This window comes from Camarhynchus parvulus, chromosome 15 (genome assembly GCF_901933205.1).
Source record: "Camarhynchus parvulus chromosome 15, STF_HiC, whole genome shotgun sequence".
NCBI classification, from domain to species: domain Eukaryota; kingdom Metazoa; phylum Chordata; class Aves; order Passeriformes; family Thraupidae; genus Camarhynchus; species Camarhynchus parvulus.
The window spans coordinates 10161492-10185795 of NC_044585.1; the positions used below are offsets into that span (position 1 = coordinate 10161492).

General features: G+C 50.6%; 3 protein-coding genes across 4 annotated transcripts; 2 read left to right on the forward strand and 1 right to left on the reverse strand.

Moving 5' to 3' along the window:
• The first annotated feature begins 2791 nt into the window (after positions 1 to 2791).
• On the forward strand, positions 2792 to 6698 carry TMEM119 (transmembrane protein 119). Its single transcript, XM_030959039.1, is given in 5 exon segments — positions 2792 to 3083; positions 3086 to 3103; positions 3106 to 3190; positions 4122 to 4552; positions 4555 to 6698. Coding segments are annotated over 5 exon segments (1158 nt in total). The 5' UTR covers positions 2792 to 2806; the 3' UTR covers positions 4902 to 6698.
• ISCU (iron-sulfur cluster assembly enzyme) lies at positions 6114 to 9056 on the reverse strand. Its single transcript, XM_030959040.1, has 5 exons — positions 8720 to 9056; positions 8536 to 8649; positions 8213 to 8323; positions 7519 to 7597; positions 6114 to 7113 (listed from the first exon to the last, which is right to left on the reverse strand). The coding sequence occupies exons 1-5, from the start codon at positions 8801 to 8803 to the stop codon at positions 7019 to 7021; spliced, it is 483 nt and encodes a 160-aa protein (XP_030814900.1). The 5' UTR covers positions 8804 to 9056; the 3' UTR covers positions 6114 to 7018.
• A 280-nt stretch (positions 9057 to 9336) lies between these two features.
• SART3 (spliceosome associated factor 3, U4/U6 recycling protein) lies at positions 9337 to 24260 on the forward strand. Of its 2 annotated transcripts, none has more exons than XM_030959215.1 (19): positions 9337 to 9542; positions 10005 to 10131; positions 10775 to 10879; positions 11835 to 12019; positions 13055 to 13160; positions 13909 to 14033; positions 14466 to 14621; positions 15390 to 15528; positions 15878 to 15985; positions 16381 to 16458; positions 16664 to 16722; positions 17177 to 17286; positions 17499 to 17611; positions 18104 to 18180; positions 18562 to 18727; positions 19799 to 20241; positions 20899 to 21051; positions 22137 to 22321; positions 23194 to 24260. In XM_030959215.1, the coding sequence occupies exons 1-19, from the start codon at positions 9375 to 9377 to the stop codon at positions 23372 to 23374; spliced, it is 2784 nt and encodes a 927-aa protein (XP_030815075.1). In that variant the 5' UTR covers positions 9337 to 9374; the 3' UTR covers positions 23375 to 24260. The 2 variants fall into 2 exon arrangements, with proteins under 2 accessions (XP_030815075.1, XP_030815076.1); XM_030959216.1 differs by having other exon boundaries at positions 22137 to 22295.
• Positions 24261 to 24304: the final 44 nt, after the last annotated feature.

The window sequence follows — 24304 nt, forward strand, 5'->3', positions numbered from 1 at the left end:
CCCACATCCCCACATCCCCATCCCTGCTGTGACCAGCTTCAATGTCCCCATCTCTCCATCCTCCCCCCAACCCCACCAGATTCAGCATCCCCATTCCCACATCCCCATTCCCACATCCCCATATCCCCTTCTCCACATCCCCAAGCTTGCAGCCTCCTCGAAGGCCACTCTGGGCTGGCTCTCCAGGAGGAATTGCCAGTGTGGTCATTCACCTGCATCCCAGCCCTGCTGCCTGTTTACATTCACCCTGAGCTTGGGATATTTTCCATCTGGATCCTGGCAGCTGCACAGCCCCGCTCCGGCTGTGAATGTAAATGTTTATGGGTGAGTCAGCCGGGCCAGGGGACCCGCAGCTGGTGGCCGTGGCCAGTCCCTACGCAGGACACCCTGGCTGTGTGCTCCTTGCTGATGCCACCCTGCTCTGTCCCACTGTGTCCCCCTGCCAGCCAAAGCAGCCACGGGGAAGAGGGATGTTCCCATCCTCTGGCTTCACCCCAGAACGGCTCATCCAGCCTCTGTCCCCGTGAGGATGAGGCCGGTGAGTCCCGAGGAATAGGATGGGGGCAGATCCAAGGGATTGCTCCCACTCTCCCAGCCCTGTGCCGGTGCTCTCCAGCAGGAGCCCAGTGAGGAGAACCTTTCCTCCACCGCGGGAGCGGGAATCGCCCTATTTGGCGCAGTCAGCAGCTCCTGTCGGGCTGCCATGGCCCGCCTCACGGCGCAGGAATTCAGGGGAAGCCTGCGCGGTGTCACAGCAGGATCCTCAGGGCAGGGTGTGGTGGGGGCTGTGGTGGGCGACAGCGGGCCAGGGGTGGCACAATCCCACTCACGACGCCGCACATGAAGCTCCACACGCCCCGTGCCGCTCTGCAGGACGGGCACCCTCCGGGTATTCTGCTGGCACAGCAAAGCGCAGCCCAGGGAAGCAAATTAGAAGCAGAGCAAGGCTGCAATGCCTCAAATTGCCGGTTCCCCGGGCGGGCTGTGCCGCCGAGCCCAGCCCTGCGCGGCCGCGCGTTCCTGCTGCCCCAAATTACACGGCGGGGCCGGGCGGTCCCGGCCCTGCCCAGCTCGGAGGGGCCGGGCCCGCGCCCGCTGCAGGCAAAAACGGCATCGTAATGGGATGGTGGGAGCTGGCACCGGGAACGGGGCCGGGGATCCCGGCTGCGAGGGTGGGGACGCTGGGCAGGGAGGGATGAGGACTCTGGGCAAAGCAGGATGGGGATCCTGGCTAGGGTGGGATGGGGCTCTTGGATGAATGGCAATGGGGACTCAGGACCATGTGGGATGCAGACCCTGGACAGGGTGAAATGAGACCCTGGACAAGGAAATTGAGCCCAACGCCGGCATTACGGGGTGCGTGGGGGGAACTCAGCCCCATCCGCACCTGGGCTGCAGGAGCAGGGCCGGATGCTGCTGGAACTCCTCGCCCCCGGCCTCCCCTCGCCTTTCCCCCTTCCCCTCTAAGATTTCATCACTGAGCACTTAAGGCCGGGAAAAGCCGCCCGAGCAGCTGCAGGGAGCCGCCGGGGCAGACAGACGGACGGAGCCTTTATTTCGGGGAGCGGCGGCGACGCCGGAGAAACCCCAGCGGCGCCAGCCCCGCTCCGGCCGAGGGGACAGAATCCTGCCCCCCACCCCGCGGGGGTCACGGTCCTCAGGCCCTGGCCGTGGCTTTTTGGGGGGTCTGGCAGGTCCCCAGAGAGGAGCAGAGGAAAATAGCAACGGGATGAGGTCACACAGCGGCTGCAGCCTCTTGAGCAACCTCAGGCCAGGCCGAGAGGACCAGGGCAGGGGGAGAGAGAGATTGGGGGGGGCTCAAGAGATGCCCCCAGACCCCAAGACTGGAGACCAGGACCCGGGGAGCTGAGCAGCTGCTGTGTTTGTCTGAGGAACCAGGGGGACCCCTGCCTGTGTCCCTGCCTGCACCCCAAGGCAGAGGTGCCCAGGCCAGAGCATTTCCAGGCTGGGATTTTAGGAAATGTTCTTCTGAAATTACGGGGATGGTCCCAAGCCATGTTTGTCCCACTGCCTCAATAATGCCAGGCCATTGATCCCACATCCCTCACTGTCCCACTTAGACCCTTGGATGTGCATTACCCCCACCTTCGTGGATAAAAACAACATTAAAAACAACCCCCTGTGTGTGACCCTCATCCCCACTTGCACCCCAAAATGTGGCCCCTTCTGGGGCTGCTGATGGGGGGCACCGTGGCTCCTTTGCTGACGGGATAAGCCAGGAAACACCCCCAGCCCCAGCTGTATTCCATCTGGGAGGGGGCTGGGGGCTGCCTGCCTTTCCCTGGCCTCCCACACCCCCTCCCCATCCCGGCCGTAATGAGAACAAGCTGGTCCTGGGCTGCGACGCAGGAGGAGGAGGAGAAGGAGGAGGAGAGGAGGGAGAAGGAGGAGGCTCCATCCCAGCAGGCTGCAGAAAGGGGCTCGAGGTGTGTGGGACAGATCCCGTCTTCCCGGCTGCCTCCTGCCGGCTGCGGGCGAGGTGAGGATCCCACTGGATGTGCCAAGCTGCTCCCCAGTTTTTGGGGGGCTCTGGAGCAGGGCACAGGCTGTCCCACAGCCAGGGGTGCTGCAGTGAGGGCAGGGCATGGTCCCCACGGCGGGACACGGGACAGAGTCAGCCACATGGCTGCATTCCCAGGCGGGAATCGGAGCGTGCTGCCTCTGGACAGCACCAAAATCCTGAATTTCTGGAGCGGTTGGGAAGCGGAGCTGGGAGCGAGCTGTGGGTCTGGGGTTGGGCAAGGAAGGGGCTAGAATGGGATTGGGATGGGGTGGAGGGCTGGCAATGCCCGTGGTGCCAGGCCCTGCTGTTGGCACTGCTTTGGGCTTTGCTCAGCCCCTCCATGGCCACGGCTGCTCCTCAGCTCTGATGGCTGCCGGGGAATCGGTGCCGTCCCCATCCCGGGACCCCTTTCCTGCCGAGGGGCCCCTGTCTGGGGTGGAGAGGAGGATGAAGGGGCTCATCTCAGCCCCTCAAACCCTTCATTCTCCCGATGCTGGTCAGTGCTATGACCCCACAGCCGCAGCAGTGCCCATGGGGAGCCGGGAGGGTTGGGGGTCAGGACACCTCCCACCTCTGCTGCCGTTTTTTGCACTGGATTAATGGAAACCAGATTGTGCAGCCAGGAGAGAGCCTGGAAGCCAAATCCTGCTGCTGGAGTCCCTCTCGGTCTGTAGAGCTGCTGCCTTGGGTTTGTTTGGGGGGAAAATAGGATGTGGATTGGGATTTGGGGAGCCTGAGGTTGGGGAATTGTCATGGGGGGTCCCTGCTGATGTACCCGGGGAGCTTTTCCTGAGACCTCCCCATGGAGCCGTGTGGAGGGGAAGAGCCCTGGGAAGGGCTCGATGGCGTTACGTGGCGTGGCACGCGTGGATCCCTCGGGAATGTCTCGCGGTGGAGACGGTCACGTCCCTCTCCCAAATCCCATGGGGTGCAGAGCCCGGCCAGGGGCTCACCCCGGTCATCGCCCGGTGGGAAGCGCGTGGCCTGTGTCTTACAGCACTCTGTGGGCTGTGGAATGGGGCAGATCCAGCCCCATCCGGGTGAGGAGCACGGCACAGGGACGGAGCCGGCCTTCCCCTTCCCAGGGACGCTCAGGCAGCTGGGACCCCATTCCCTGCACCCCAGCTCTGGGGCTGCCCCTTTGTCCCACACCCCATCCCGGCTCCACTCAAGCACATGGTGGCACCAGGGTGAAATCCTGCCCCAAACTATTTTTAGCCACGTTCCAGCTGGGAATTAACGGTCTGGGACGGCGGTTGGGAAATGCCTCTTGCGCCGGGCCCAGCCCCTTTGTAGCGTCGCCTGTGTCAAAGTTTCCACTGCAAACCTCCATTTTTCAGGAATTCTCTAATCAGCCAAATGACCGTTGTCTGGAGCCGGGTGCTGGCAGCAGCCCCGGTCCCCAGCCTTGAGCAATCCCACCCAGCTGGCTTCCAGCTGTGCCCTTGGAAAACAAACAGAGCCCCCTGCTCTGTCAGGGTGAAAACCGAAGCTGCCTTTCCACTTCCATAAGGAAATTCAGGCGGGTGAGGGCTGGCTTGGGGGGGCTCGCTCTGTTGGGGTATTAACGCGTCCCCCACCTCTCTGCATCCCACAGGTTTCCTGCAGGAATCCTGGGAATGGGCTCAGCCATGGGCACGTGGTTGCTGCTCTTGGTGCTGCTGGTGGCAGCCCCGGCTGAGGCGGCGGCGCCCCGGCACCGCCCGGTGCTGCCGGACACGGCGGGCAGCGGGGACGGGGACGAGGCGTCAGCCACGCTGCCCGCCCAGCCCGTGACCCCCCGGATCAGCCCCACCGTGGGGGAAGCACCGGGGACCACGGTGACCAACAGCTCGGCACCGGGCGTGCTGGACGGGCTGGTGGACTTCTTCAAGGAGTACCTGCTGCTGGTGGTGGTGGTGGGCTCGCTGTCCTTCGTCCTCCTCTTCATCATCTGCGCCGCCGTCATCGTGCGGCAGAAGCACAAGGCCTCTGCCTACTATCCCTCCTCCTTTCCCAAGAAGAAATACGTGGATGAGCGGGACAAGTCAGGGGAGCACGGGGCTTCAGCGAGGTGCCCGACAAAGCCTCCGAGGCCGGCGCGGAGGAGCCGCTGGACGGCGGCTGGCAGCTCCAGGCTGACATCCTGGCTGCTGCCCAGAACCTCAAATCCCCCCACAAGGCACCGCTGGCCAACGGGGCCCAGGGTGAGCAGAATTCCCCTCAGAAGGAAGAGAAGGAGGAAGAGGAGGAAGGAAAGAAGAAGTTGGGGGATGAGCAACCCAAGCCCCCTGCCCAGAACCTGAGCGCGGAGGAAGCGGTGAGCGCAGGAAGCAAGGATGGAGGATGCACCCCTGATGCATGCCAGGATGGCTCCCAGGCTCCCTCTGGAATCTGAGGCAGGGACACGGTCCCGGGCAAGCCTGAGGAGCTGCTGCCCTGGGACACACGATGGACAGGGTGGATCAGGCTCTGTATGTACGTGGTGGCTCAAGGAAGCCCCGATGAAGATCCCATTCCCTCCCAGTTCCCCCGACCCTGGTGCTGATGGGATGCTCATGGGGGGGATTTGCCAGCTGGTGGTTTTCCCCAGCACTGGAACGCTGTCAGCCCCAGCTCCTGCTGCCCAAGGGGCTTCTCCCATCCCAGGCACTGGGTGGGTGCTTCCCCCCAGCTGCAGCTCTGCCCCCACTGTGCCAACAGCTTCCTCCTAAATGTTATTTTAATCAGCAGCAGCAGCCTGGTCTGTGCCGGGCTCCTGGCTGGGAGCTGTGTCTCCCTGGGAGAAGGGATGGGACCAGGGCTGGAGGTCTGTAGGACATGGGTCAGCTTTGCCCAAGGCCACCCAAGGGAAAGAGGGATGAGGATTTAGGGACAAGGACTCTCCTTTCCTTCTTCCACCCCAGAGCCCAGCTGGATTTCTGCCTCACTTCCTGAACCCCTTCAGCTAGAAATAAACGTTTCCTCCGCACAGCTCCTCTCCCGTGTGTGTCTCAGCCGTGGGGTGCCCAGGGGACAGTCCCTGTGTCCCTGTGCTCCTCCAGGGGCACAGCTGGATGGGAGTTCAGGGCCAGTGGAGCCCTGGGCAGGGTGTTATCAGTCCCCACATCAGCACATCACGTGCCCTTCCAGGAAACCTTTATCTTGTACCCACAGCTGTGGGCTGAGGAGGGGCTGTGGGGACTCAGCCACAGCCCTGGGGTGCAGCCGCTGCAGTGGGGACAGCAGGGAACCCTGGAAGGTGAGTGAGGCTGTTCTGCCCCAAAAGCAGCACATCTCTGTACTCCTAAACCTCCTGTATCCCTGTGTTTTATCCCATTATGTCCTTGCCTCAGGACACCCTTCCCTTGGGAAGCATGTGCCACCACAAAGAGCTGGTTTTGCCCTAAAGTAAATGTGAGTGGGTGAAGTTTCCCTGATTTTTTTTTTAACTGGGAAATAGCAGGATTGTTCCATGAGGGAGAGGTACATTCTTCACTGCTGGAGGGTGCCAGGAGCTGAGGAACCACAAGAGGGACCTTGTGAGTGACAAACTCGCAGCAACGTGTGACCTCTGTGCTAAAAATTACAAATATTGTGCCCGAATGGAGCAGGATGAGACAATTATTTTTTTTTAAATGTGGTTTTAAATGTTTAACAACACCCTCAGTATGAAAAATGGGAAGTGATGTATATCGTGGGGGGGTTAGAAGGTTAAAAAGTGAAGTTTGCTCATGTGTTGTCTGCTTGGTTTGGAAATACTCCTCCAGAAAAGAGGAACTCTGGGAGCTCCCCCTCAACTCTGCATTCCAGCTCTGCTATTCCCCACTGGGGTTCCAGTCTGAGGGTGTACTTTAGAGAATCTTGGAATGGTTTGGGTATGAAGGGATCTTAAAGGTCATCCAGTTGCAAACCCCTTCCTCGGGCAGGGACACCTTCCTCTAGCCCAGGATCAACAGCTCTAAGAGAGCACCTGGTGAGTGAAGAAGTGAATTCTTAGAGAAAACACCCCAAAATCCAGGCTGTTCCTCAAACACGTGGATAGGATGGGATGGGATGGGAGCAGAAACCACCAGTGTTTCCTGGTCACTTTTCCCTTTGGCACCAGCAAAACATCCCAGAATTCCAAGGGCAGGAATTTGCCCCTGAATTACAAAACCAACCGTGACACAGCCAGAGCCAGGGACGGCCCCACATCTCACACACACACATCCAAACCAGGGCAACACTTCCCACTAAATTCCATAAGATATTAGGCAAAACTAGACATCTTCCCAAAATAAAAACGAAAAGTGCAGCCCTTCCAGTACCGGACAGCAGGGTTTGGTCTCCGGAGCGGAGTCTTCCCGCGGCATTCCCGAGGGGACAGCAGCCCCCATCCAGGTGAGCACTAAGGGGTGGCTGGACACCACAGGGACACGTTGTGCGTAACTTGTGCGTATCTTACAGCTTGAGTAGTGCACAGGGTCCTACAACAGCTCGGGAATTGCACTGCAGAGTGAGGAGGGAGTGAGGAGGGGAAGCTGCGCAGGCAGTTCAGGCATTGTCGGCTTTTTTGTCGGATTCTCTGTTCGGATCCTGCTTCAGTTTGTAATCGGCCAAGGCGGCCTTGATGGCGTCTTCAGCCAGCACTGCAAGGCAAAAAAAAAAAAAGCATTTTAAGGACAATTCAAGGGCTTTTAGGACAAAATAAGTAAAAACAAAAGCAGGCAGCAGTGAGCAAACAAGACCAGCAGCATAGACTGGTCATAGGAGTAGAATATGAATGGAATTCCTAAAATACTGAATTCCTACAATGCTGATTTAATGTAATATAATTTCAGATAATAACAGAATTCAGAATCTGATTGTTTATTATCAGTCTGCTGAGCTACAGGCTCCAAAATATTGAAGTGATCTGATAATTCTGGAATTAACCCTGAAATCTGAACATATTTTCTCTTAAGGACAAGGTCGTGCAGAAATTGTTTGGAAAACAGCCTCCAGAAACATCTGTGCTATTTCCAGAGTGTCTGAGATCCAGGGTTTTTACTTACTGGAGCAGTGCAGTTTGACAGGGGGAAGGCAGAGTTCCTTGGCAATATCTGTGTTCTTGATTTTCAGCGCTTCATCAACCTGAAACACAGGCAGAGGGGGTCAAGGGCCCTGCTCTTTGTGTTTGCTAAGAAGGTTTAATGCTCCAGAGCCAGCAGAATCCACAGGGGAGATCCTCTCAGCTGCCCAGGGCAGTGAGGGATGTGGGAATTAAGGAACGTCTGACTGACATATCAGCGTCACACACTGTCCCCACTTGGGCTGTTTAAAGATCTGTTCATCCTCTGTCACAACACTGAGGTGCATTTACTCCTAGCAGAAATGATCTAAAAGTTCTCTATAATTAAAATTTCTGCCACCAGCCTGGTTTTGCTCATTGCACAAGACACAAAGAAATTTCCTGGTGGAATTGTTCCCTGTAGATGTGACACTTGGGGACATGATCAGCGGTGGAGCTGCCAGTGCTGGGGGAGTGGTTGGACTTGATGTTCTTAGAGGGCTTTTCCAACCTTAATGATTCTCTGATGGTTGATGAAAAAGACAATTACTGCCCTACAAGTGAAACCCTGACAGTGCTGGCAGTCACTCCTACAGCACAGAGCAGTGCAGGGACTCCCTGGAGAGCATTTCCTCCATGATCCCAACAGAGAACACAGGCACGTGGGAAGCCCTGCAGCCTTCCCGGAGCTCCCTCACCGTTTTCCCTTTGACCCACTCCGTGGCCAGCGAGCTGGAGGCGATGGCTGAGCCGCAGCCGAATGTTTTGAAGCGAGCGTCCACGATCTTGCCGTTCTCATCCACTTCCACCTGCGGGAACATTTTGGGGACACTTCAGCGCCCGGTTCAGCTCAGCCAGGTCCCCCCAAGCGGGCCCGCGGGGAGCGGGACTGGCCCTGCCCCGGGCACAGGGCACGGCCAGGGGGGGCATGAGGGAAACCCGCGAGGGGACACGGGCAGCTCTGACCCTGCCTACAGCCCCGTGTGACCCCACCCAGGTGCCAACGGGTCCCCAAGGTCACCTGCAGCTTCATGACGTCGCCGCAGGCCGGGGCGCCCACCAGGCCGGTGCCCACGTTCTTGGCATTGCGGTCGAGGGAGCCGACGTTGCGCGGGTTCTCGTAGTGATCCACCACCTGCCAAGAAACGGCGTCAGCGAGAGTCACCGCAGCTCCCCCGTCCCTCCCCGCTCACCTCGCCCCTCACCTTCTTGTGGTAGCCCAGCACGGCCGGGGCCGGCCCGGCCCGGGGCCGCAGCAGCGCCGCCCCCGCCGCCCTCAGCGCCGCCATCTTGACTGAGGGGAGGGGCGGTGTCCGCCTCCCTTTTATAACCTCGGTGTTGGCCACGCCCCCAGGCACGCCCCGGCCACGCCCCTTCGCCGCCGGAGCTCGCGTCTCACCCCGGTCACACGTTGGCCGCGCAGACGGCGCGAGCGCTGGAGGCCGCGCTGCGGCTGGAACGATCAGTAAATAAATAAACGATGGGAACGGCCTTTCGGTCGCGCCAGGGTTTCCATCGCGACACACGGCGCGCGTGCGGCACGCGGCGCCACACTCAACATGGCGGGCGAGCGGCGCCGCGCACGCCACGGACCCTCTCGGAGGCCCCCTGATGGCCACACAGCGGGGTGCCCGCCGCGCTGCCTGCGCCGCGCACCAGAAGACAAAGGGTCGCGCCGCGGCCGCACGGTCGGCGCAGCGCGGCCCCGGTGCGCGGGCGAGCGCGGAACGGGGCGGGCTGAGGATTCCGGTTCTTCCCGCCCGGTTCGGCTGGCGGTGGGGCGGAGCAGCGGGACGGGCGGCGCGGGGGCAGCCGTGGCGGCCGGCGGAGCGCGGCGGGCGGTGAGCGGAGCTGCATAAGATGGCGGCGGCGGGAGCTGAGGCGGCGGCCGAGGAGGAGAGGCGGCTGCCGGAGGGAGACCCCGAGTCGGGCGGGGATTCGGACGATGAGGGCGACTCGGACTCGTCTGGGGACGGCGAGGATGAGGAGAAGGAGAACGAGGCTGAGATCCAGCGGCTGGAGGAGCAGGTGGGCCCGGCGGGTGTGGCGGGAACGGGAATAATCCGTGTCTGCCCCGGCACGTTCGGTGCTGGGACTGTCAGGGCGTGAATTTCCCTGCTCCTTGTGAGTTTTCTCCAGCTCGGAATATTCATTGATTTAATGCCGTGAATGTTTGGTGTCTGAGATGGAAATTGACCAGCTTGGAATTGTTTTGAGAGGAGGGAAGTCCTGCGAAGCAGTTGGCGTTCATTGAGAAATCTGAGCCGGCTGCCCGCGGGTTTTTATTGCCTTTAAAAAAATTAAAGCATAATTCTGTGGCGGGACCGAGGGAGCGGCCGGGGCTGTGTCAGGAGTTAGGTTAAATTTGAGAAAACTCTGCATTGTCTGGCTCTGTGATCACACCACGAGAACTGTGTGATTTGTTTTGTAACTTCTCCGCGTCCATCACTCAACCCAGCTTTTAAAATAGATTTATTTTTATTTTTTAAGCTGTCCATCAATGCTTTTGATTACAACTGTCACTTGGATCTGATCAAGCTGCTCCGGCAGGAGGGAGAGCTGGTGAAGCTCCGCAGAGCTCGGCAGAAGATGAGCGAGCTCTTCCCCCTCACTGAAGGTACGGAGCATCCTCTGCTCTCCGCGAGTGCGGGATGTTTCAGCAGTAAAATAAAATATTCAGGACAATTTTCAGCGCCCTCAGTCAGGGAATGTGATCCAGAGCTCAGCAAAGTCCTGCTAAAAATTTCATAGGCAGGCAGCAAAGGAAATTTTCCTCTTGGTGGAAATTTTGGGTGCCTGAAGTGGGGATTTCTCTTTTTGCTCATAACTTGAAGCTGATGGAAATACTGCAGAGGCTGTGGGATTTTATTCTTGGGAAGGGATGGCACAGGGTGCCCAGAGCAGCTGTGGCTGCCCCTGGATCCCTGGGAGTGCCCAAGGCCAGGCTGGACAGGGCTTGGATCAGCCTGGGATAGTGGAAGGTGTCCCTGCCTATGGCAGGAGGTGGAATGGGATGATTTCCAAAGTCCTGAGGAATTCCAACATTCCCCTTTAATAAAAAGATGCTTGTTTAGCACCAACTTAAGAGGTCTTTTCCTTATTTTTATTTAAAATTAATTAGGAATTGTGGAGATTAAAATTCCTCTCTTTGCCTTGCTCCCCCTCCTTTGTTTTAAGTCTTTTGCTAAAAACTCACCAAGTGGACATAACTTATTATTTATGAATATTAATTATGTCTTCTAAATTTTTTTTCCTTCCAGAAATTTGGTTGGACTGGTTGAAGGATGAGATAAAAATGGCTTCAGAGGTCAATGAGAGAGAGAAGGTTTATGAACTGTTTGAAAGAGCTGTCAAAGATTACATCTGTAAGTCACCCAAAAATGCTCTAAAATGGATTTTGTTGCATCCAGATTTGGGTTTGTAGGGAACTCTGTTGCTTCTGTTATAATGAAGAAACTGGGGCAAAATGTCAAATTAATTTCTAAAATCTAAATGTGAAGTGATGCAAGGGAAGGATCTGGTGTCTGGTCTCTGTATTCCTCAGGAGCTGCTGCAGCTGTAGCTTAAAAGTTTGGGGATAAATCCCTGAGTTCTTTGGGGATTGGGGTAAAGAGCTGGAAAAACAAAGCCTGAGGAAGTGGAGGGAATATGGAGGTAAATCCCCCTCAAAAGCTGTGTACAAAATGTCACATCAGTGATATTGTGTTGATGATCCCTCAGGAAGAAGGAATGGAGGTGAAGAAGTGAGGAATTATCCTCTGGATCTGCTGGATTGCATTTGGGGTTTGGAGGCACCTCTGGAATCCAGGGCAGTCCCAAGCTGGGGGTCCCTGAATGGAATTTGGTGTTGGTGGGAATGGTGCCAGGCAGCCAATGCTGTTCTCCCACCTCTCCTTCACCTGCAGGATTCAGCTGCTTCAGAAGTTGTTGAGTTCAGGGAGTTTGGAAAGAGGAGGAGGAGCAGCTTTAATCTGAATTATTCCAGAGTGTGACAGCTCTGTGGTCCCAGCTCAGGAAATGGGAATTTGCTGTTCAGGCATCTTGGTGTGGTTTGTGTGGCAGAGGTGACAGGCAGGGCCATTCCCTGTCAGCAAAACCACAGGAGTGGCACCATTCAGAAGGAAACTGGGGCTGCTGCTGCTGAACCAACAGCATAAATACAATTCCCAAATGTTTTAACTTTTTAGGATTAAAAACAACATCGCCACATGTTTTTCTATTTATGCGCAGCACATCAGCCATTTGGAGAAGCAGAGCTACATTTCCTTGTTATTATTTTTGAAAAACATCAAATCACCTGGTTCTCCTCACCTTGTTTAGGTCCTGAAATTTGGCTGGAATATGCCCAGTATTCCATAGGGGGCATTGGGCAGGAGGGAGGCATCGAGAGGGTCCGGTCCATCTTCGAGCGGGCTCTGACGGCCGTGGGGCTGCACGTGACCAAGGGCACGGCCCTGTGGGAAGCTTACAGAGAATTTGAGAATGCCATCCTGGAAACAGCACAGGTGAGCCCATTCCCCTTTGCTCCCATCCCAAAAAAAGCTGGTGGTGCAGCTCCTGGAGTCACCTGGAGCTGTCTCCTCCCTGTCACGTCCCAGTTGTTTCTTCCCAGCTGTAAAAAGCAGCCCTGTGCTCCAGGAAAACCATTCTGGATTTGGCTGATAAAGTAAAGGATTTGTGTTTCTATAAAATCCTAAAATAATCTCGAATCCAGGAGCAAAGTTTGGCTCTGCTGCTGACTGAGATGCCAAGAACAGCTTTAAATGTTCCATTATTAAACAGTGTTCTGTGGCTGTTTCTGCACAGAGTCAACCAAGTTTAATTCCTTGACTGTTCAGGAATTTAACTTTTAATTCATTTCTTATTCCACAGTTTGTGGAGGAGGGTATTTTATCCACAGTCTTTTGGATGAGGGTATTTTATCCACAGACTTTTGGCTTGAGGGTATTTTATCCCTGGAAAGTACAGTTTGATATCTGCAAAAGTCACTTTCCCAAGATGGCCAGAATGGGAATATTTCCTTATTTTTGATAATTTGCTACATAAGAGATGGAAGTTTAAAGATGTCCCTGCTCTTGGTGGCAGTGGGAACTATTTGGTCTTAAAAGGACCTTTTCAACCCCTAACAAAGGAGTAACAGGAGGATGTTCTTTCATTCCCAAACACAATTAAGGCTGGAAGTTTTAGATCCTCTCCCCACACCCCAGGGATTTACTGAAACCCTCTTTGGCAGCACAGTGGGGTTGTGAAATGGTGCAGTCACCTGCTGCTTCCTTGTTCTCAGGTGATCATTTCCCTTTGCTTGTGTCAGCTTTCAGTCAGGAATGCTTTTCCCATTCATCCACCTTCCAAGGGCAACAATTCCCAAGTTTTAACTTTCCTGACAATGACTGAGATGCAGATTGGCCTTGTGTGCCCTTCAAGGATCACGTATTCACTTGGATCTCCGTTCCCTCAGCTCATAAACAATTCCCTCTCATGTCCATCAGCTGGGGCTGGAGGGAATGGATTGAATTTCCCTGGTTTTTTTTTGCTTGTAGCCAGCTCCTGGCAGCATTCCATCCCCGGAGCAGCAGCAGGTGCTGTGCAGCCAGCTCGAGAAGATCCACACGCTCTTCCGGCGCCAGCTGGGGATCCCACTGCTGGGTAAGGGCTGCACTGCTGGGACAGGGGCCTGGAGCAGCTGGGGGATGCTCCAGGAATCAGGATTCTCCTGGCACAGCATCACCAAGTGCAGCTGGAGGTCTTGTGCTCTCTTGGATGAGGCACAGATCCCTCCGGGTCGGGAGCGTTCAGATCCCTCCGGGTCAGGAATATTCTGAGTTTTTGGAACTTGGCTCACCAGGTTGGGAGTTTGAGGATGTTCAAAGTGTGAGCATGGAGCACAAAATGTGACTTAAAAATGAGGAGTTCAGCTGTGATTGCTGCATAAAACTCCCTTGGCAGGGAGTATCTGGCAGCTGGATTGTTGGAATTCTGCCTTCTCTAGTTCCTGCTTTAAACTCCTTGAGTCCCTTTTCTTGCTCATGGGAGAAAGTTAAGCACAGTTCTTTTGACTTCATTTCCATCTGGAAAGAATTTGGGTTCTCTTTTCTCTAAAGCCTTGAGGAAAATTTTGCCACTTTGGTTTTCTAATTCCAATTGAGGAGCTTTAGTACAACTTGCCCTGGGTTTGTTATAGGACACTGTATGAGATGAAATGTCTGAATCCTTTAAGAAGGCAGCGGTGTAACAGTAAGAACCAAAAAAGGATAAAAATTAAAATATTTGTTCCAAATAAATTATAAATATTGTAAAAATAAAAATAGGAATTTGTCTTAGAACTGAACATAGGTTGAAATCTGAATTTTTAGTTTCACAAGTGCATTATTGATGGGATTTCATGTTTTAATAGACATGGAGGCTTCATATGCTGAATATGAGGAGTGGTCAGAAGAGCCCATTCCAGAAACAACAATAAAGAACTACAAAAAAGCTCTACAGCAGCTGGAGAAGTGTAAACCCTACGAGGAGGCACTGGTAATGCTGGCACTTAGACCTTCCTTCAAAACTAAGAGAGAATTGCTTTGGGGGATTTTTTTTTTCCCCAATTTAGTATTTTTCTAGTCCCCAGCTGCGGGACTTTGTCAGCAATGGGAATACCTACAATTATATACTGGGAATTTATATAGTGGAAATTATATAGTGGAAATTTTGGGGTGCATTGAGTGTGCCAGACCACTCTGAGGTGCACATGAGGACTCTGGATGTGTTTTTGGGTTAAGGGGAATAAACCCAGGATCTGACTGATTTCAGGCTCATTCAGAGGTATATGAAAATCACCAGCTGCTCATACAGAGACAAATCTTTTGTGTGAAATCTCGCACAAGAGCTGCTCTGAGGAACAGCTGAACTGTTGGAGTCTTGCTTTGCTGAAGAGTTTGATGTTGTGTCTCCCTGGTTGTTTTCCAGCTGGGTGCTGAAACCCCAAAGCTGGCAGAATACCAAGCTTACATTGATTTTGAAATGAAAGCAGGTGACCCAGCTCGGATTCAGTTGATCTATGAGAGAGCTTTGGCTGAGAACTGCCTTGTCCCAGACCTCTGGGCACGCTACAACCAGTATTTGGTAAGAAAATAAACCCAGGAATGTCTGCAGATTTGTTTTCTTGTTTTTACTTTTGTTTCTTTTTAATCTCAGTTGCTGATAAACAGCCATTAAGTTCTACCTCAGTCCTGTCCTTTAATCTGTAAATCTTCCAGAAAACAGATTCCACCTCACCTTTGGTTTCCTCCTGTTTTCAGGGATGTGTTTATTCCTCTTGTGAGCATTTCTCACTTTTCTCTGCTCTAGCTGTGTTTTCTCTGCAGAATAACAGGGTGTGGGCACTGAAGCAAACCCAGATGTTCAGCCTCTCTTTCCAGGGGGGTTTGTTAGTGCAGTTTGAGCTCCAGAGGCAGGACAGAAGGTGGCTGGATTAAGGGATCAGGGTTGACTCCCTGCAGGAGCTTATCCAGGCTCAGTTTTTCCATCATCTCTTTCTCTTCCCAGCTGGACACAGCAGATTGCAGGTGGAACAACACCTGCACAAATAGGCTGGGAGTGCTCTTTCTTTGTATCCTTGACATTCTGGGAACAGTTGGGAATTCACTCAGTGCCTTTATTACATTTATTATTTTGGCAGGACACACCTCTCTGGCCTGGTAGTTCTTTCCTGAGCATATTCTTCCTCATGGGAAGGTGTTCACTGGGTCTTTAGGAATACAGAACTTAAAATACCCATCTGAGCTTTTTAAATATAAAATTAAAGTGCTGGGCTTTAGGTGTTGGCTCTTTTTGTCTCAGGTGGTCGCTGTGACTGACAGGAACTTCACTTTTCTTGTGTGATTCTTTCAGGACAGGCAGCTGAAGGTGAAGGAATTGGTTTTATCCGCTCACGACCGCGCTGTCAGGAACTGCCCCTGGACTGTTGGGCTGTGGATTCGGTACCTGCTGGCCATGGAGAGGCACAGGGTTGAGCACAGCATCATTTCTGGTGAGGAAAGAACCAGCAAATGCAGTTCAGAGCTGCTCTCTGCCCCCAAACAGCCTGGGACAAAAATGGGACTTGCAGGATCTGTTCTTAGCCTGCAGGTCCTGCAAGGGCAAAGCTGCTTTGGTTGAGCAGCTTCACCCTGAGCCAGCAATGAACAACTTGGAATGAACATTCCTTAATTCAGCTGCCTTTAAATTCATTTCCCAAACCAATTTCTTGTGTAGGATTTCTTTTCCTGTCTTCCTAGAAACCAGTGATGTTTGTGGAGTATTTCTTTGTGCTATCACTGCAACTTGCTAATTTTAACAGTATATGGGAAGTAACTGCTTTTTCCCCATTTTTCTTTCAGAAATGTTTGAAAAAGCTCTGAATGCAGGTTTTATTCAAGCAACAGATTATGTAGAGATCTGGCAGGCCTACCTGGATTACCTGAGGAGAAGGGTGGATTTTACACAAGGTCTGTATGATAAATACAGAATAAATATCTGTACTATTTTCTTTGTACTTCTTGGATGTTACTTTTTAAAAGAAAATTAGCAGCATTTTCATCTTTCAGAAAAATTATTTTCTGGACAGTTAATAAAAATCCCTATAAAAATAGGAATTTGGTTGGTTTGCTATTGCAAAAATGCCCACCTTATATTTTTAATACCTGATTTTTAAAATTATTCATGTAGTGAGTTTTACTCATTATAAAATCATAAATTCAAGCAATAATAACAACGAGGAATAATAAATTTAATCTCCCCCTGCTACCCAATAAATTCATTGTGGGTGTTAAGGAGAAGGTTTCATTGGGTGGGAAATAAAAACTAAATTGTTATTTTAGTGTGTTTCTTTTTTTTCCTGCAGACTCCAGTAAGGAGCTGGAGGAGCTGCGCTCTGCGTTTGCACGAGCTGTGGAGTACTTGAAACAAGAAGTAGAAGAAAGTAAGTGAAATCATCCCAAGTAGTGTTTTCTCCTCTTCAAAATCATTGTTATCAGATCAGTTCTCCACACAATATTTGTCTTCAAGAGTCTTGAACATTTTAGAAAGCTGCAGATAAAGATTTCATCTCTGTGTGGAACCTGTTTAATAAACACTTTTATTTCTGAGAGCCAAGTGCAACAAACAGCCCTTGTTTTTCTTCCTAGGGTTCAGTGAAAGTGGAGATCCATCCTGCACCATCATGCAGAACTGGGCAAGAGTTGAGGTGATGTTTCTCTCTGCTATATTTAAATTGCTGAACCTGATAAAATAGATTTAAAATAAAATGTTTTAACATTCCAACTGTGGAATGCAGTCCTTTCCCAATCCATTTCCCCTCTTCCCCTGCTCCTCTTCCTAAACACAAACCAAGTTCTTAGTCTGGGGAATTATTAGGTGCATTAATCAAAAACAAAAGGAAGAAATTCAGAAACAGCTCTCTAATTTATTTTATAATCACCAAAATCAAATGGATGTGGGAGCCAGACCTAGGACTAATGGGAGAGGTGGGCAGGGAAGGATTATTCAGTAGTAGGATTGTGTCAGTGTTTATTTTAACCACTGTAAGGCTGAGATGTATCTTGCTGGGTCTGTCTGAAGCATCTGTGGGGTGGTTTTGGTTTGAAATTAATAATGTTGAACAAATAATCCTGAAGGATATTTTGGATGCTCCATTGCAGGCCCGCTTGTGTAACAACATGCAGAAAGCCAGGGAGCTCTGGGACAACATCATGACTAAAGGAAATGCCAAATATGCCAACATGTGGCTGGAGTATTACAACCTGGAAAGGTAATAATTCATCTTTTAGTTTTCTCATCTGTGGGAGAAAACAGTTTGAGACAAACGTGTTTTGTTTGTGTTTACAAAACACCTTTGAGCTTCTTGGGGCGGCTCTGCTGTGGCTCCCAGGCATGTCACAGCAGCTGAGGAAGGAGGGGCAATGTTTGCATGGCTGGAATTGTGTGTGGCTTGTCCCCTCAGTGTCCTGTCCCCTCCTGCAGGGCCCATGGGGACACCCAGCACTGCAGGAAGGCTCTGCACCGGGCAGTGCAGTGCACCAGTGACTACCCCGAGCATGTCTGCGAGGTGCTGCTCACCCTGGAGAGGATAGAAGGTACCTGGGCACTGCCAGGGGGTGACTAAGTGACAAAAGGTCACTGAGTGACAGGCAGGGGGTAATTAATTAACTGAAGGTAACTCAGTGACTGGCAGAAGGTAATTAATTACTTCATCTCTTAGCCTGGTTAGGCAGAGGTGGCACACAGGCTTTTGAGCCTGTGTTTTGTGCTCCACTGAAGTCTCACTTTTCATTGCTGTCAAATCCACAGACAGCTCTTTTCTTCCTTGCTTTTCTGAAATCACTGGATTTTTCCATGCCTTTTTGGAGTCTTGCATTATTAATGAGAGGTTTCTGCTCTGCTTGGCTCTTGGGTTTTTTTTTTACCTTGCAGGCTAGTTGTTATAATTAGAATTTTCACGTGGAATGTTAAATATGAACAGCAAGTGCCATGAACTCAGTGACTCTTATTTTTCCAGAATTGTATGTTTGAATTATGAGCAAGCTAAATAAAAGGCTTTTAAAAATTATTTTAATTTTATCCTTTAGGAACACTGGAAGACTGGGATGCAGCTGTTCAGAAAACTGAGAACAGATTGGCTCGAGTGAATGAACAAAGAGCAAAGGTCAGAACTTTCTGCAAGCTGCCAAAGCATTTTGTACCCCTAAATTAAGTCCATACTTCTCTGAATGTCACATTTTTAATGTGGCTTCCCCCCAGATAAGCCTGAAATGCCTTCAAGCCCTAGAACTATTGGTTTTTACTTTAAAACTATGATTAACAACCTCTTGCTGCTTTTTATCTTTCTCCTTTTGCCTCTTGGATGGCCACAAGAGTGATGTGCCCTCCAGGAAAGCTGTGAGAGCAAAGAATTGGGATGAGATTGAAATGATGTCCCCGTTAGTGCTGGGGTTAGGATAAAACCCTCTGGGCTCAGTGCTCTGGAAAATGCTCTGCAATCTGCAGCCAGTGGGAGAAAAAAAGAAATAAATCTTCTGTGTTTTAGGCTGCTGAGAAAGAAGCTGCTCTGGCAAAGCAGGAGGAGGAGAGAGCTGAGCAGAGAAAGCAAGCAAGGGCAGAGAAGAAAGCTTCCAAAAAAGCCAAAAAAACCAGGACTGGGGACAAGCGCAAAGCAGACGAGGATGACGAGGGTGAATGGGGACAAGAAGAAGGTAAAAATAAAATTAAATTGAAACTTCAGAGCTCTGGCAACAGGATTATTGGTTGTCTTGTGGTAGAGGGAGCTGAGGAATTGCCAGTGCTGGCAGGGCTGCTTTCCCTGGGAAGTGTTCAGTGTGGGAGTGAAATGCAAACAAGGCTAAATGGTTTTATACAAGAGAAAAACAGGTTTATTAGAACTTCCAGAGTTTTCTTGGGGTTACTTATTTTGGATATTGTGATTTTTGGTTTTTTTCTTCCTTAATTTTTCTTTAAAGTAATTTTTCTGACTCATCCTATGATACTGAGCCATGTGTCTAAATTGGGTTATTCAGAATTGTAGCAGCTTCTTGGAGGTGGGAACAGAAGACTTTAATAGGTTGTTTCCCCTGGGATTTTTGTGAGCTTTTAGATTTCTTTTTTTTTTTTTTTTAATAAAGAACCATTAGACAAAGAAAAGAACATGAATCAGCGACTGTCAGTTATGACTGGCTGAAAAAAGGAACAAATATTCCAGTTGCTTTCATCTAAAGCTGTCTTGGTGGAATAATCTGTTGTTATTTGTTCTTTAAAACCTGAGGGAGTTTTTTTTGTGGTGTCTTTAAGACCTGTCATGGTGTTTGTGCTTCCATGTGCCATTTCCAAGCTCCACAGTGGGAATGGGGGGCAGAGGAGTTTCAGTGGGGAAGGAAATGGGGGAAAGGAGGATAGAGTGAGGTGTTCCTGTAGTTAAATTTTGTAACAGTGGTTTTTCAGGTCATAGATCTCGGAGAGAGGCTGAGTAGGAATTTATGATAGAATTTGTTTTGTTTTTAGGGTTGTGTTTTGCTTTGGGGGGCTTGGCAGTTGCATCTAACCCGTCTCCTTATTATGGGGTGTTAGGGTTGGTTATAGTGGCTGTTGCAGGGTGTGGTTGATTGGTGAGTTTGGGGGTTTCTTTTGTGTCTTTGGTGCTTGTTATGGTTTATTTAGGAGGGATGTTGGTAGCGTTTGTTTATTCAGTGTTGTTGGTTATCCTGAGGCTTGGGCTACTTGGGGGATTGTTGGTTATGGTCTTGGGATTTTCTAACAATTCCATCAATCAGAGCTGCCCAGCAAGAGGCACAGGGGAGAGGGTGATGGAATGCTCCCTGAAGAGGACATGGAAGTGGAGACAGGGCTCTTTGGGAGGAGTGAAAAACCCGATGGCCCCGCAGCGCCAAAGGAAAAGGCGTCCACCAGCCGCAAGGACATCCCCAAAGTGTTCCACGACAGCAGCAAGGATAAAGTCACTGTGTTTGTCAGCAACCTCTCCTACACCATGGCAGAGCCCGAAGCCAAGCTGAGGGAGCTCTTTGGGAGCTGTGGGGAGGTCGTGGAGGTCCGAGCAGTGTTCAACAACAAGGGCACCTTCCGGGGCTACTGCTACGTGCAGTTCGGGGAGGAGGAGGCGGCTCGGCAGGCCCTGGCCTTGGACCGCACGGCCGTGGAGGGCAGGCCCATGTTTGTGTCCCCTTGTGTTGACAAGAACAAGAATCCTGACTTTAAGGTAAAAGTTTTGGTGGTTCCTGTTGGACAGTGGACGTGGGGAAGGGAGTTGGTGGAATCTGTTGTGTCCAATCAATTCATGTTGTGCTTCAAACTCTTTTTTGGGACTTTTTGCATCGTCTGTTACTCTGCCAGATATCAGGATTGACATAATTTACTCGAGATTTGCAGAAATCTGCTGATCTGAGCAGTTTAGTGGTGGGACCTACCCAGGTTCAACCTCTGAAGAGCTTTCTTGGTCAGCATTTGTTACCCAATCCCCTGGCTGGGGATGTTCTGTACCAGAACTCAGTTGTGTAATCAGGAGATTTCTGCATTCTGGAGTTTCTGCACAGAAAAAGTCAGTGTTCCCATAGTGATAGCTGAGTAAGGAGGCAATATTATAAATATATTATTATAGGAATTAGGCTCTGATCCTTCTGGATCCCTTCCAGCTCAGGATATTCTATGATTCTCAATGTCTGTCCTCACTGGGGAGAGGTTTAGTAGTATTAAGTTGCAAGTCCTTGGTGTTTATGTGCAAATATCTTCCAAAACACCACTCATGGCTTTGAGGCAGTTTTGGATCCCACAAACAGGAATTACTTTTGGGGTGTGGAATTGAAATCCTTGGAATTTCTGGCTGGTTTGTGAACCAATATCCTTTTTGCTCCTCCAGGTGTTCAGGTACAGCACTACCCTGGAGAAACATAAACTCTTTATATCTGGTTTGCCATTTTCCTGCACTAAGGAGGAGCTGGAGGAGGTGTGTAAAGCCCATGGGAATGTGAAGGACATTCGACTGGTCACCAACAGAGCTGGAAAACCCAAGGTAGGCATCCTTAACACGCTCCTGGTTTTAAGGAATCCTTCAAAAAGAAGCTTGTCATGGAGTCTGGAGACAAAAAAGTTGGGTTTGTAAAGTTGCCAGTGTGGTGTTGTATTAATACTTGTGGAAGAGTTTGGATTTATACAGCCCAGTGTGCCTTTGTGCAGAAAGCCAAAAGGAATTTTTCCAAAATACTTCTTAAATTGCATAAGAAAAATGAGATGGAGGGGGAAATGTTTACAGCATTTTCAGCATAGTAAAAACAGGCAACTCTTTACAGGATTGGTTTTTAAATAACTGGCTAAATGGGGTTTACCTGGTGCAACCAATTCCCATCCTCCTTTCCTCAATTTTCTGAGTCTTTTGTTCCTAACATCTGCTGCAGGAAGGGATTTGCCAGTGAGAAATGATCCCTCTGTCTGACAGGGCTCATTATTTCCATCTCTGAATAAATGACTCCTTGTTAAATAAGGGATTCTGAACCAGCTGCTGCTCTGCCAAAACTCTTATCTGACACCTGGGTTGTGTCTGTGTGGTGGGTCCTGTCCACAGGGACATCCTGGGAATGGTGGACATGGACTTAAATTGAATTTTCTTGCCCTCAGGTGAAGTTCCTGTTGTGTGCACACCTTGTAATGAGTGCTCTTGGGAACCCCAGTTCTTGTTCTGAGCTTAGTTTTAGCTGAGATTGTGTGTAAACCACAAATAAATGTATTTTGGGAAAGTTATGTAAAACCTGATGCCTCTCCTGTGAAACTGGATAATCCAAAAAATGCAGCTTAAGGCTTTGAATGTCATTTAAAACAGCAGGGAGAGGTGATGCCCTTCTCTGTGAGAGCCTGCTGTGATACTTCATTATATTTCCTTTAATAGCATTTTTTGAGTGGTTCTTTCCTTTTTTAATGCTTTTTCTATACATGAGAGCATCAGGAGTGAGAGACAAGAAATACAGGTTGTAAGGAGAATGATGATTGGGAGTGATGAACATTGGGACTGAGCCACATTGAGTTTCTTTGATTTACAAATTCCTCATCAGCTGTTACAGAAGCACCAAAACCTAATGTAGGTTTTTTATTTTCTTAATTTAGGGCCTGGCTTATGTGGAATATGAGAATGAAGCCCAGGCCTCTCAGGCTGTGCTGAAGATGGATGGGCTGACAGTGAAGGACCACGTCATCAAGGTGATGATCAGCAACCCCCCTCTGCGGAAGCTTCCGGAGCGGCCTGACCCCAGCAAGGCCTCCCTGGTACTACCACGGCAGATCTATGGAGCGTGAGTCAGGGAGGGCCTGAGGGAGGGGTGCCTAAAGCTGCCTGGAAAGGAAATACTGTGTTTCTTTATGTGCTGAAGTTGAGGAATCTTAGCTGGAATATGATGGCTTAGAAAAAGGAGGAGAGGGATTTTTTATATAGGCAAGGGGGAAGAGCTTCCGGCTGCCAGAGGGCAGGGTTAGGTGGGATATTGGGAAGGAATCCCTGTGAGGGTGGGGAGGGCCTGGCATAGGTTGCCCAGAGAAGCTGTGGCTGCCCATGGATCCCTGGAAGTGTCCAAGGCTGGGTTGGATGGGACTTAGAGCAACCTGGGCTAGTGGAAGGTGCCCCTGTCCATGGCAGGGGGTGTAACTGGGTGATCTTCAAGGCTTCTTCCAACCCAAATCAGTGAAGGATCCTGTGAATCTGAAAGAACATTTAAAAGGTACTGCACTATTAAAAAATGGGTTGTTGGATTGATGAGGAAAGGCAAATTTTTCCTCTTTACCCACAGAAACAGCTCTGTAGCAATGAGAGGATGAGGCACTGGCCATCCCCTTGGATCTGATGTTGGCACTGATCCCTAATAACCTCCACATCCTCTCCCTCTGGAGAAGCAGCCATTGTTCCTAGTGAGCATTAAGGCTGCTCCTTCATCTTTTTAATGTTCCTGTATTGGATGAGCCCCGTGGATAAACAGAGCTTCAGCCCTGGGAACTGTGGGGCAGTTGTCTGCCAGAACTCAGGGGTGCTTCAAAGACACCCGTGGAAAGCTTTAGCCCTGAAACAAATTACAGGAGTGGTATTGAAATGTTCATTTCTCAGAGCAAACAAGTCCTTGTTGTTCCCCCAAGCTAAAAGAGTGTTTTCTAATGGGAATTTTTTCCCTTCCAGGCGGGGGAAGGGAAGGACACAGCTCTCCATGATGCCCCGGGCGCTGCAGCGTCAGAGCAACCCCGTGGCCAAGGCTGAGAATGGGATGGTCCAGAACTCACCAGCAGCATCCTCTGAGCCCCCTGCAGAGCCTAAAAAGATGTCCAATGCTGATTTTGCCAAGATGCTCCTGAAAAAGTGAGCGAGGAGTGTGCACTCAGCGGGTCTGGTCCAATGTGAAATGCCTTTCTGGAAGCCATGTTGTGTCCTTAAGCTTTGCAAGGAGAGAACGCCCGTCCCAATCCCGTGTAAATACTGGACTGCTGCATTCCTCGGGATCAGTGGAGGATGGCACAAATCCAGGTGGTGGTTTTTTGGTTTTTTTTTGGTTGGGTTTTTTTTTTCCTCTAAGAGCAAAGAGTTACACTTTTGTTCTGTTGTAATGGCGTTAATGTGATCCCTCATATTGAGGGTAACGAGGGGGGAAATATTTCCTGCACAGCTCGGATGCCACATGGAGTTTTTTGGAGTACTTTCCAACAATTTTCTCTTTCATTAACGAATGAGATGCCATGGGAGGACCTCAGCAAGCTCCACTGGTCAGCTCAGATTGGGATTGCAGACATTCTCTCTGCCAACAGCCCCATTCTTCACCCAAACCCACGCACGCAGGGACTGTCATCTCCTTCCATGCAGAATCCAACAGCAGATGCTCCAACTTCACCACAATGGCCTCTTTTAGTATTGGGAGAGTTTCTATACATATGTGTGTATATGTAGATACACAGATATACATATATATGTATCCAGTTCCTGTTCTGTTCCAGTTGACCTGTTTTTTATATGGTGTATTTGTAAAGGACATTGAGATGATTCTTTTTAAGTGTCAGGAACTGATCCTTAGGTGGTAATTTTTGTTTCCCATGAAGCTGGACGTGCTGTTGCTGAGGACCAGTTTTTTGGTTGGTTTTTTTTTGGTTGTTTTACCTAGCTAGCTCATGTCTTTTTGCAGGTGGTTTCTGTATGGTTTTGTACAACTGTGAAGTGCAAGCTGACGTTTCTCGGTTTATTAAACTCAAGTTCTCAAAGCTTTTCTATAAATACTGTTGCTTTTGTTTAAATGTGGGTGTTG

Excerpts from the sequence above, each read along its gene's own strand:
- ISCU (XM_030959040.1), bottom strand. The coding sequence starts at position 8,803 with ATGGCGGCGCTGAGGGCGGCGGGGGCGGCGCTGCTGCGGCCCCGGGCC. Across the intron at positions 8,324-8,535 it reads GCGACGTCATGAAGCTGCAG|GTGGAAGTGGATGAGAACGG; the intron begins GTGACCTTGGGG and ends ATGTTCCCGCAG. Across the intron at positions 7,114-7,518 it reads TGTCAAACTGCACTGCTCCA|TGCTGGCTGAAGACGCCATC; the intron begins GTAAGTAAAAAC and ends TTTGCCTTGCAG.
- SART3 (XM_030959215.1), top strand. The coding sequence starts at position 9,375 with ATGGCGGCGGCGGGAGCTGAGGCGGCGGCCGAGGAGGAGAGGCGGCTG. Across the intron at positions 15,986-16,380 it reads AAGGGTGGATTTTACACAAG|ACTCCAGTAAGGAGCTGGAG; the intron begins GTCTGTATGATA and ends TTTTTCCTGCAG. Across the intron at positions 17,287-17,498 it reads GAGTATTACAACCTGGAAAG|GGCCCATGGGGACACCCAGC; the intron begins GTAATAATTCAT and ends CCCCTCCTGCAG.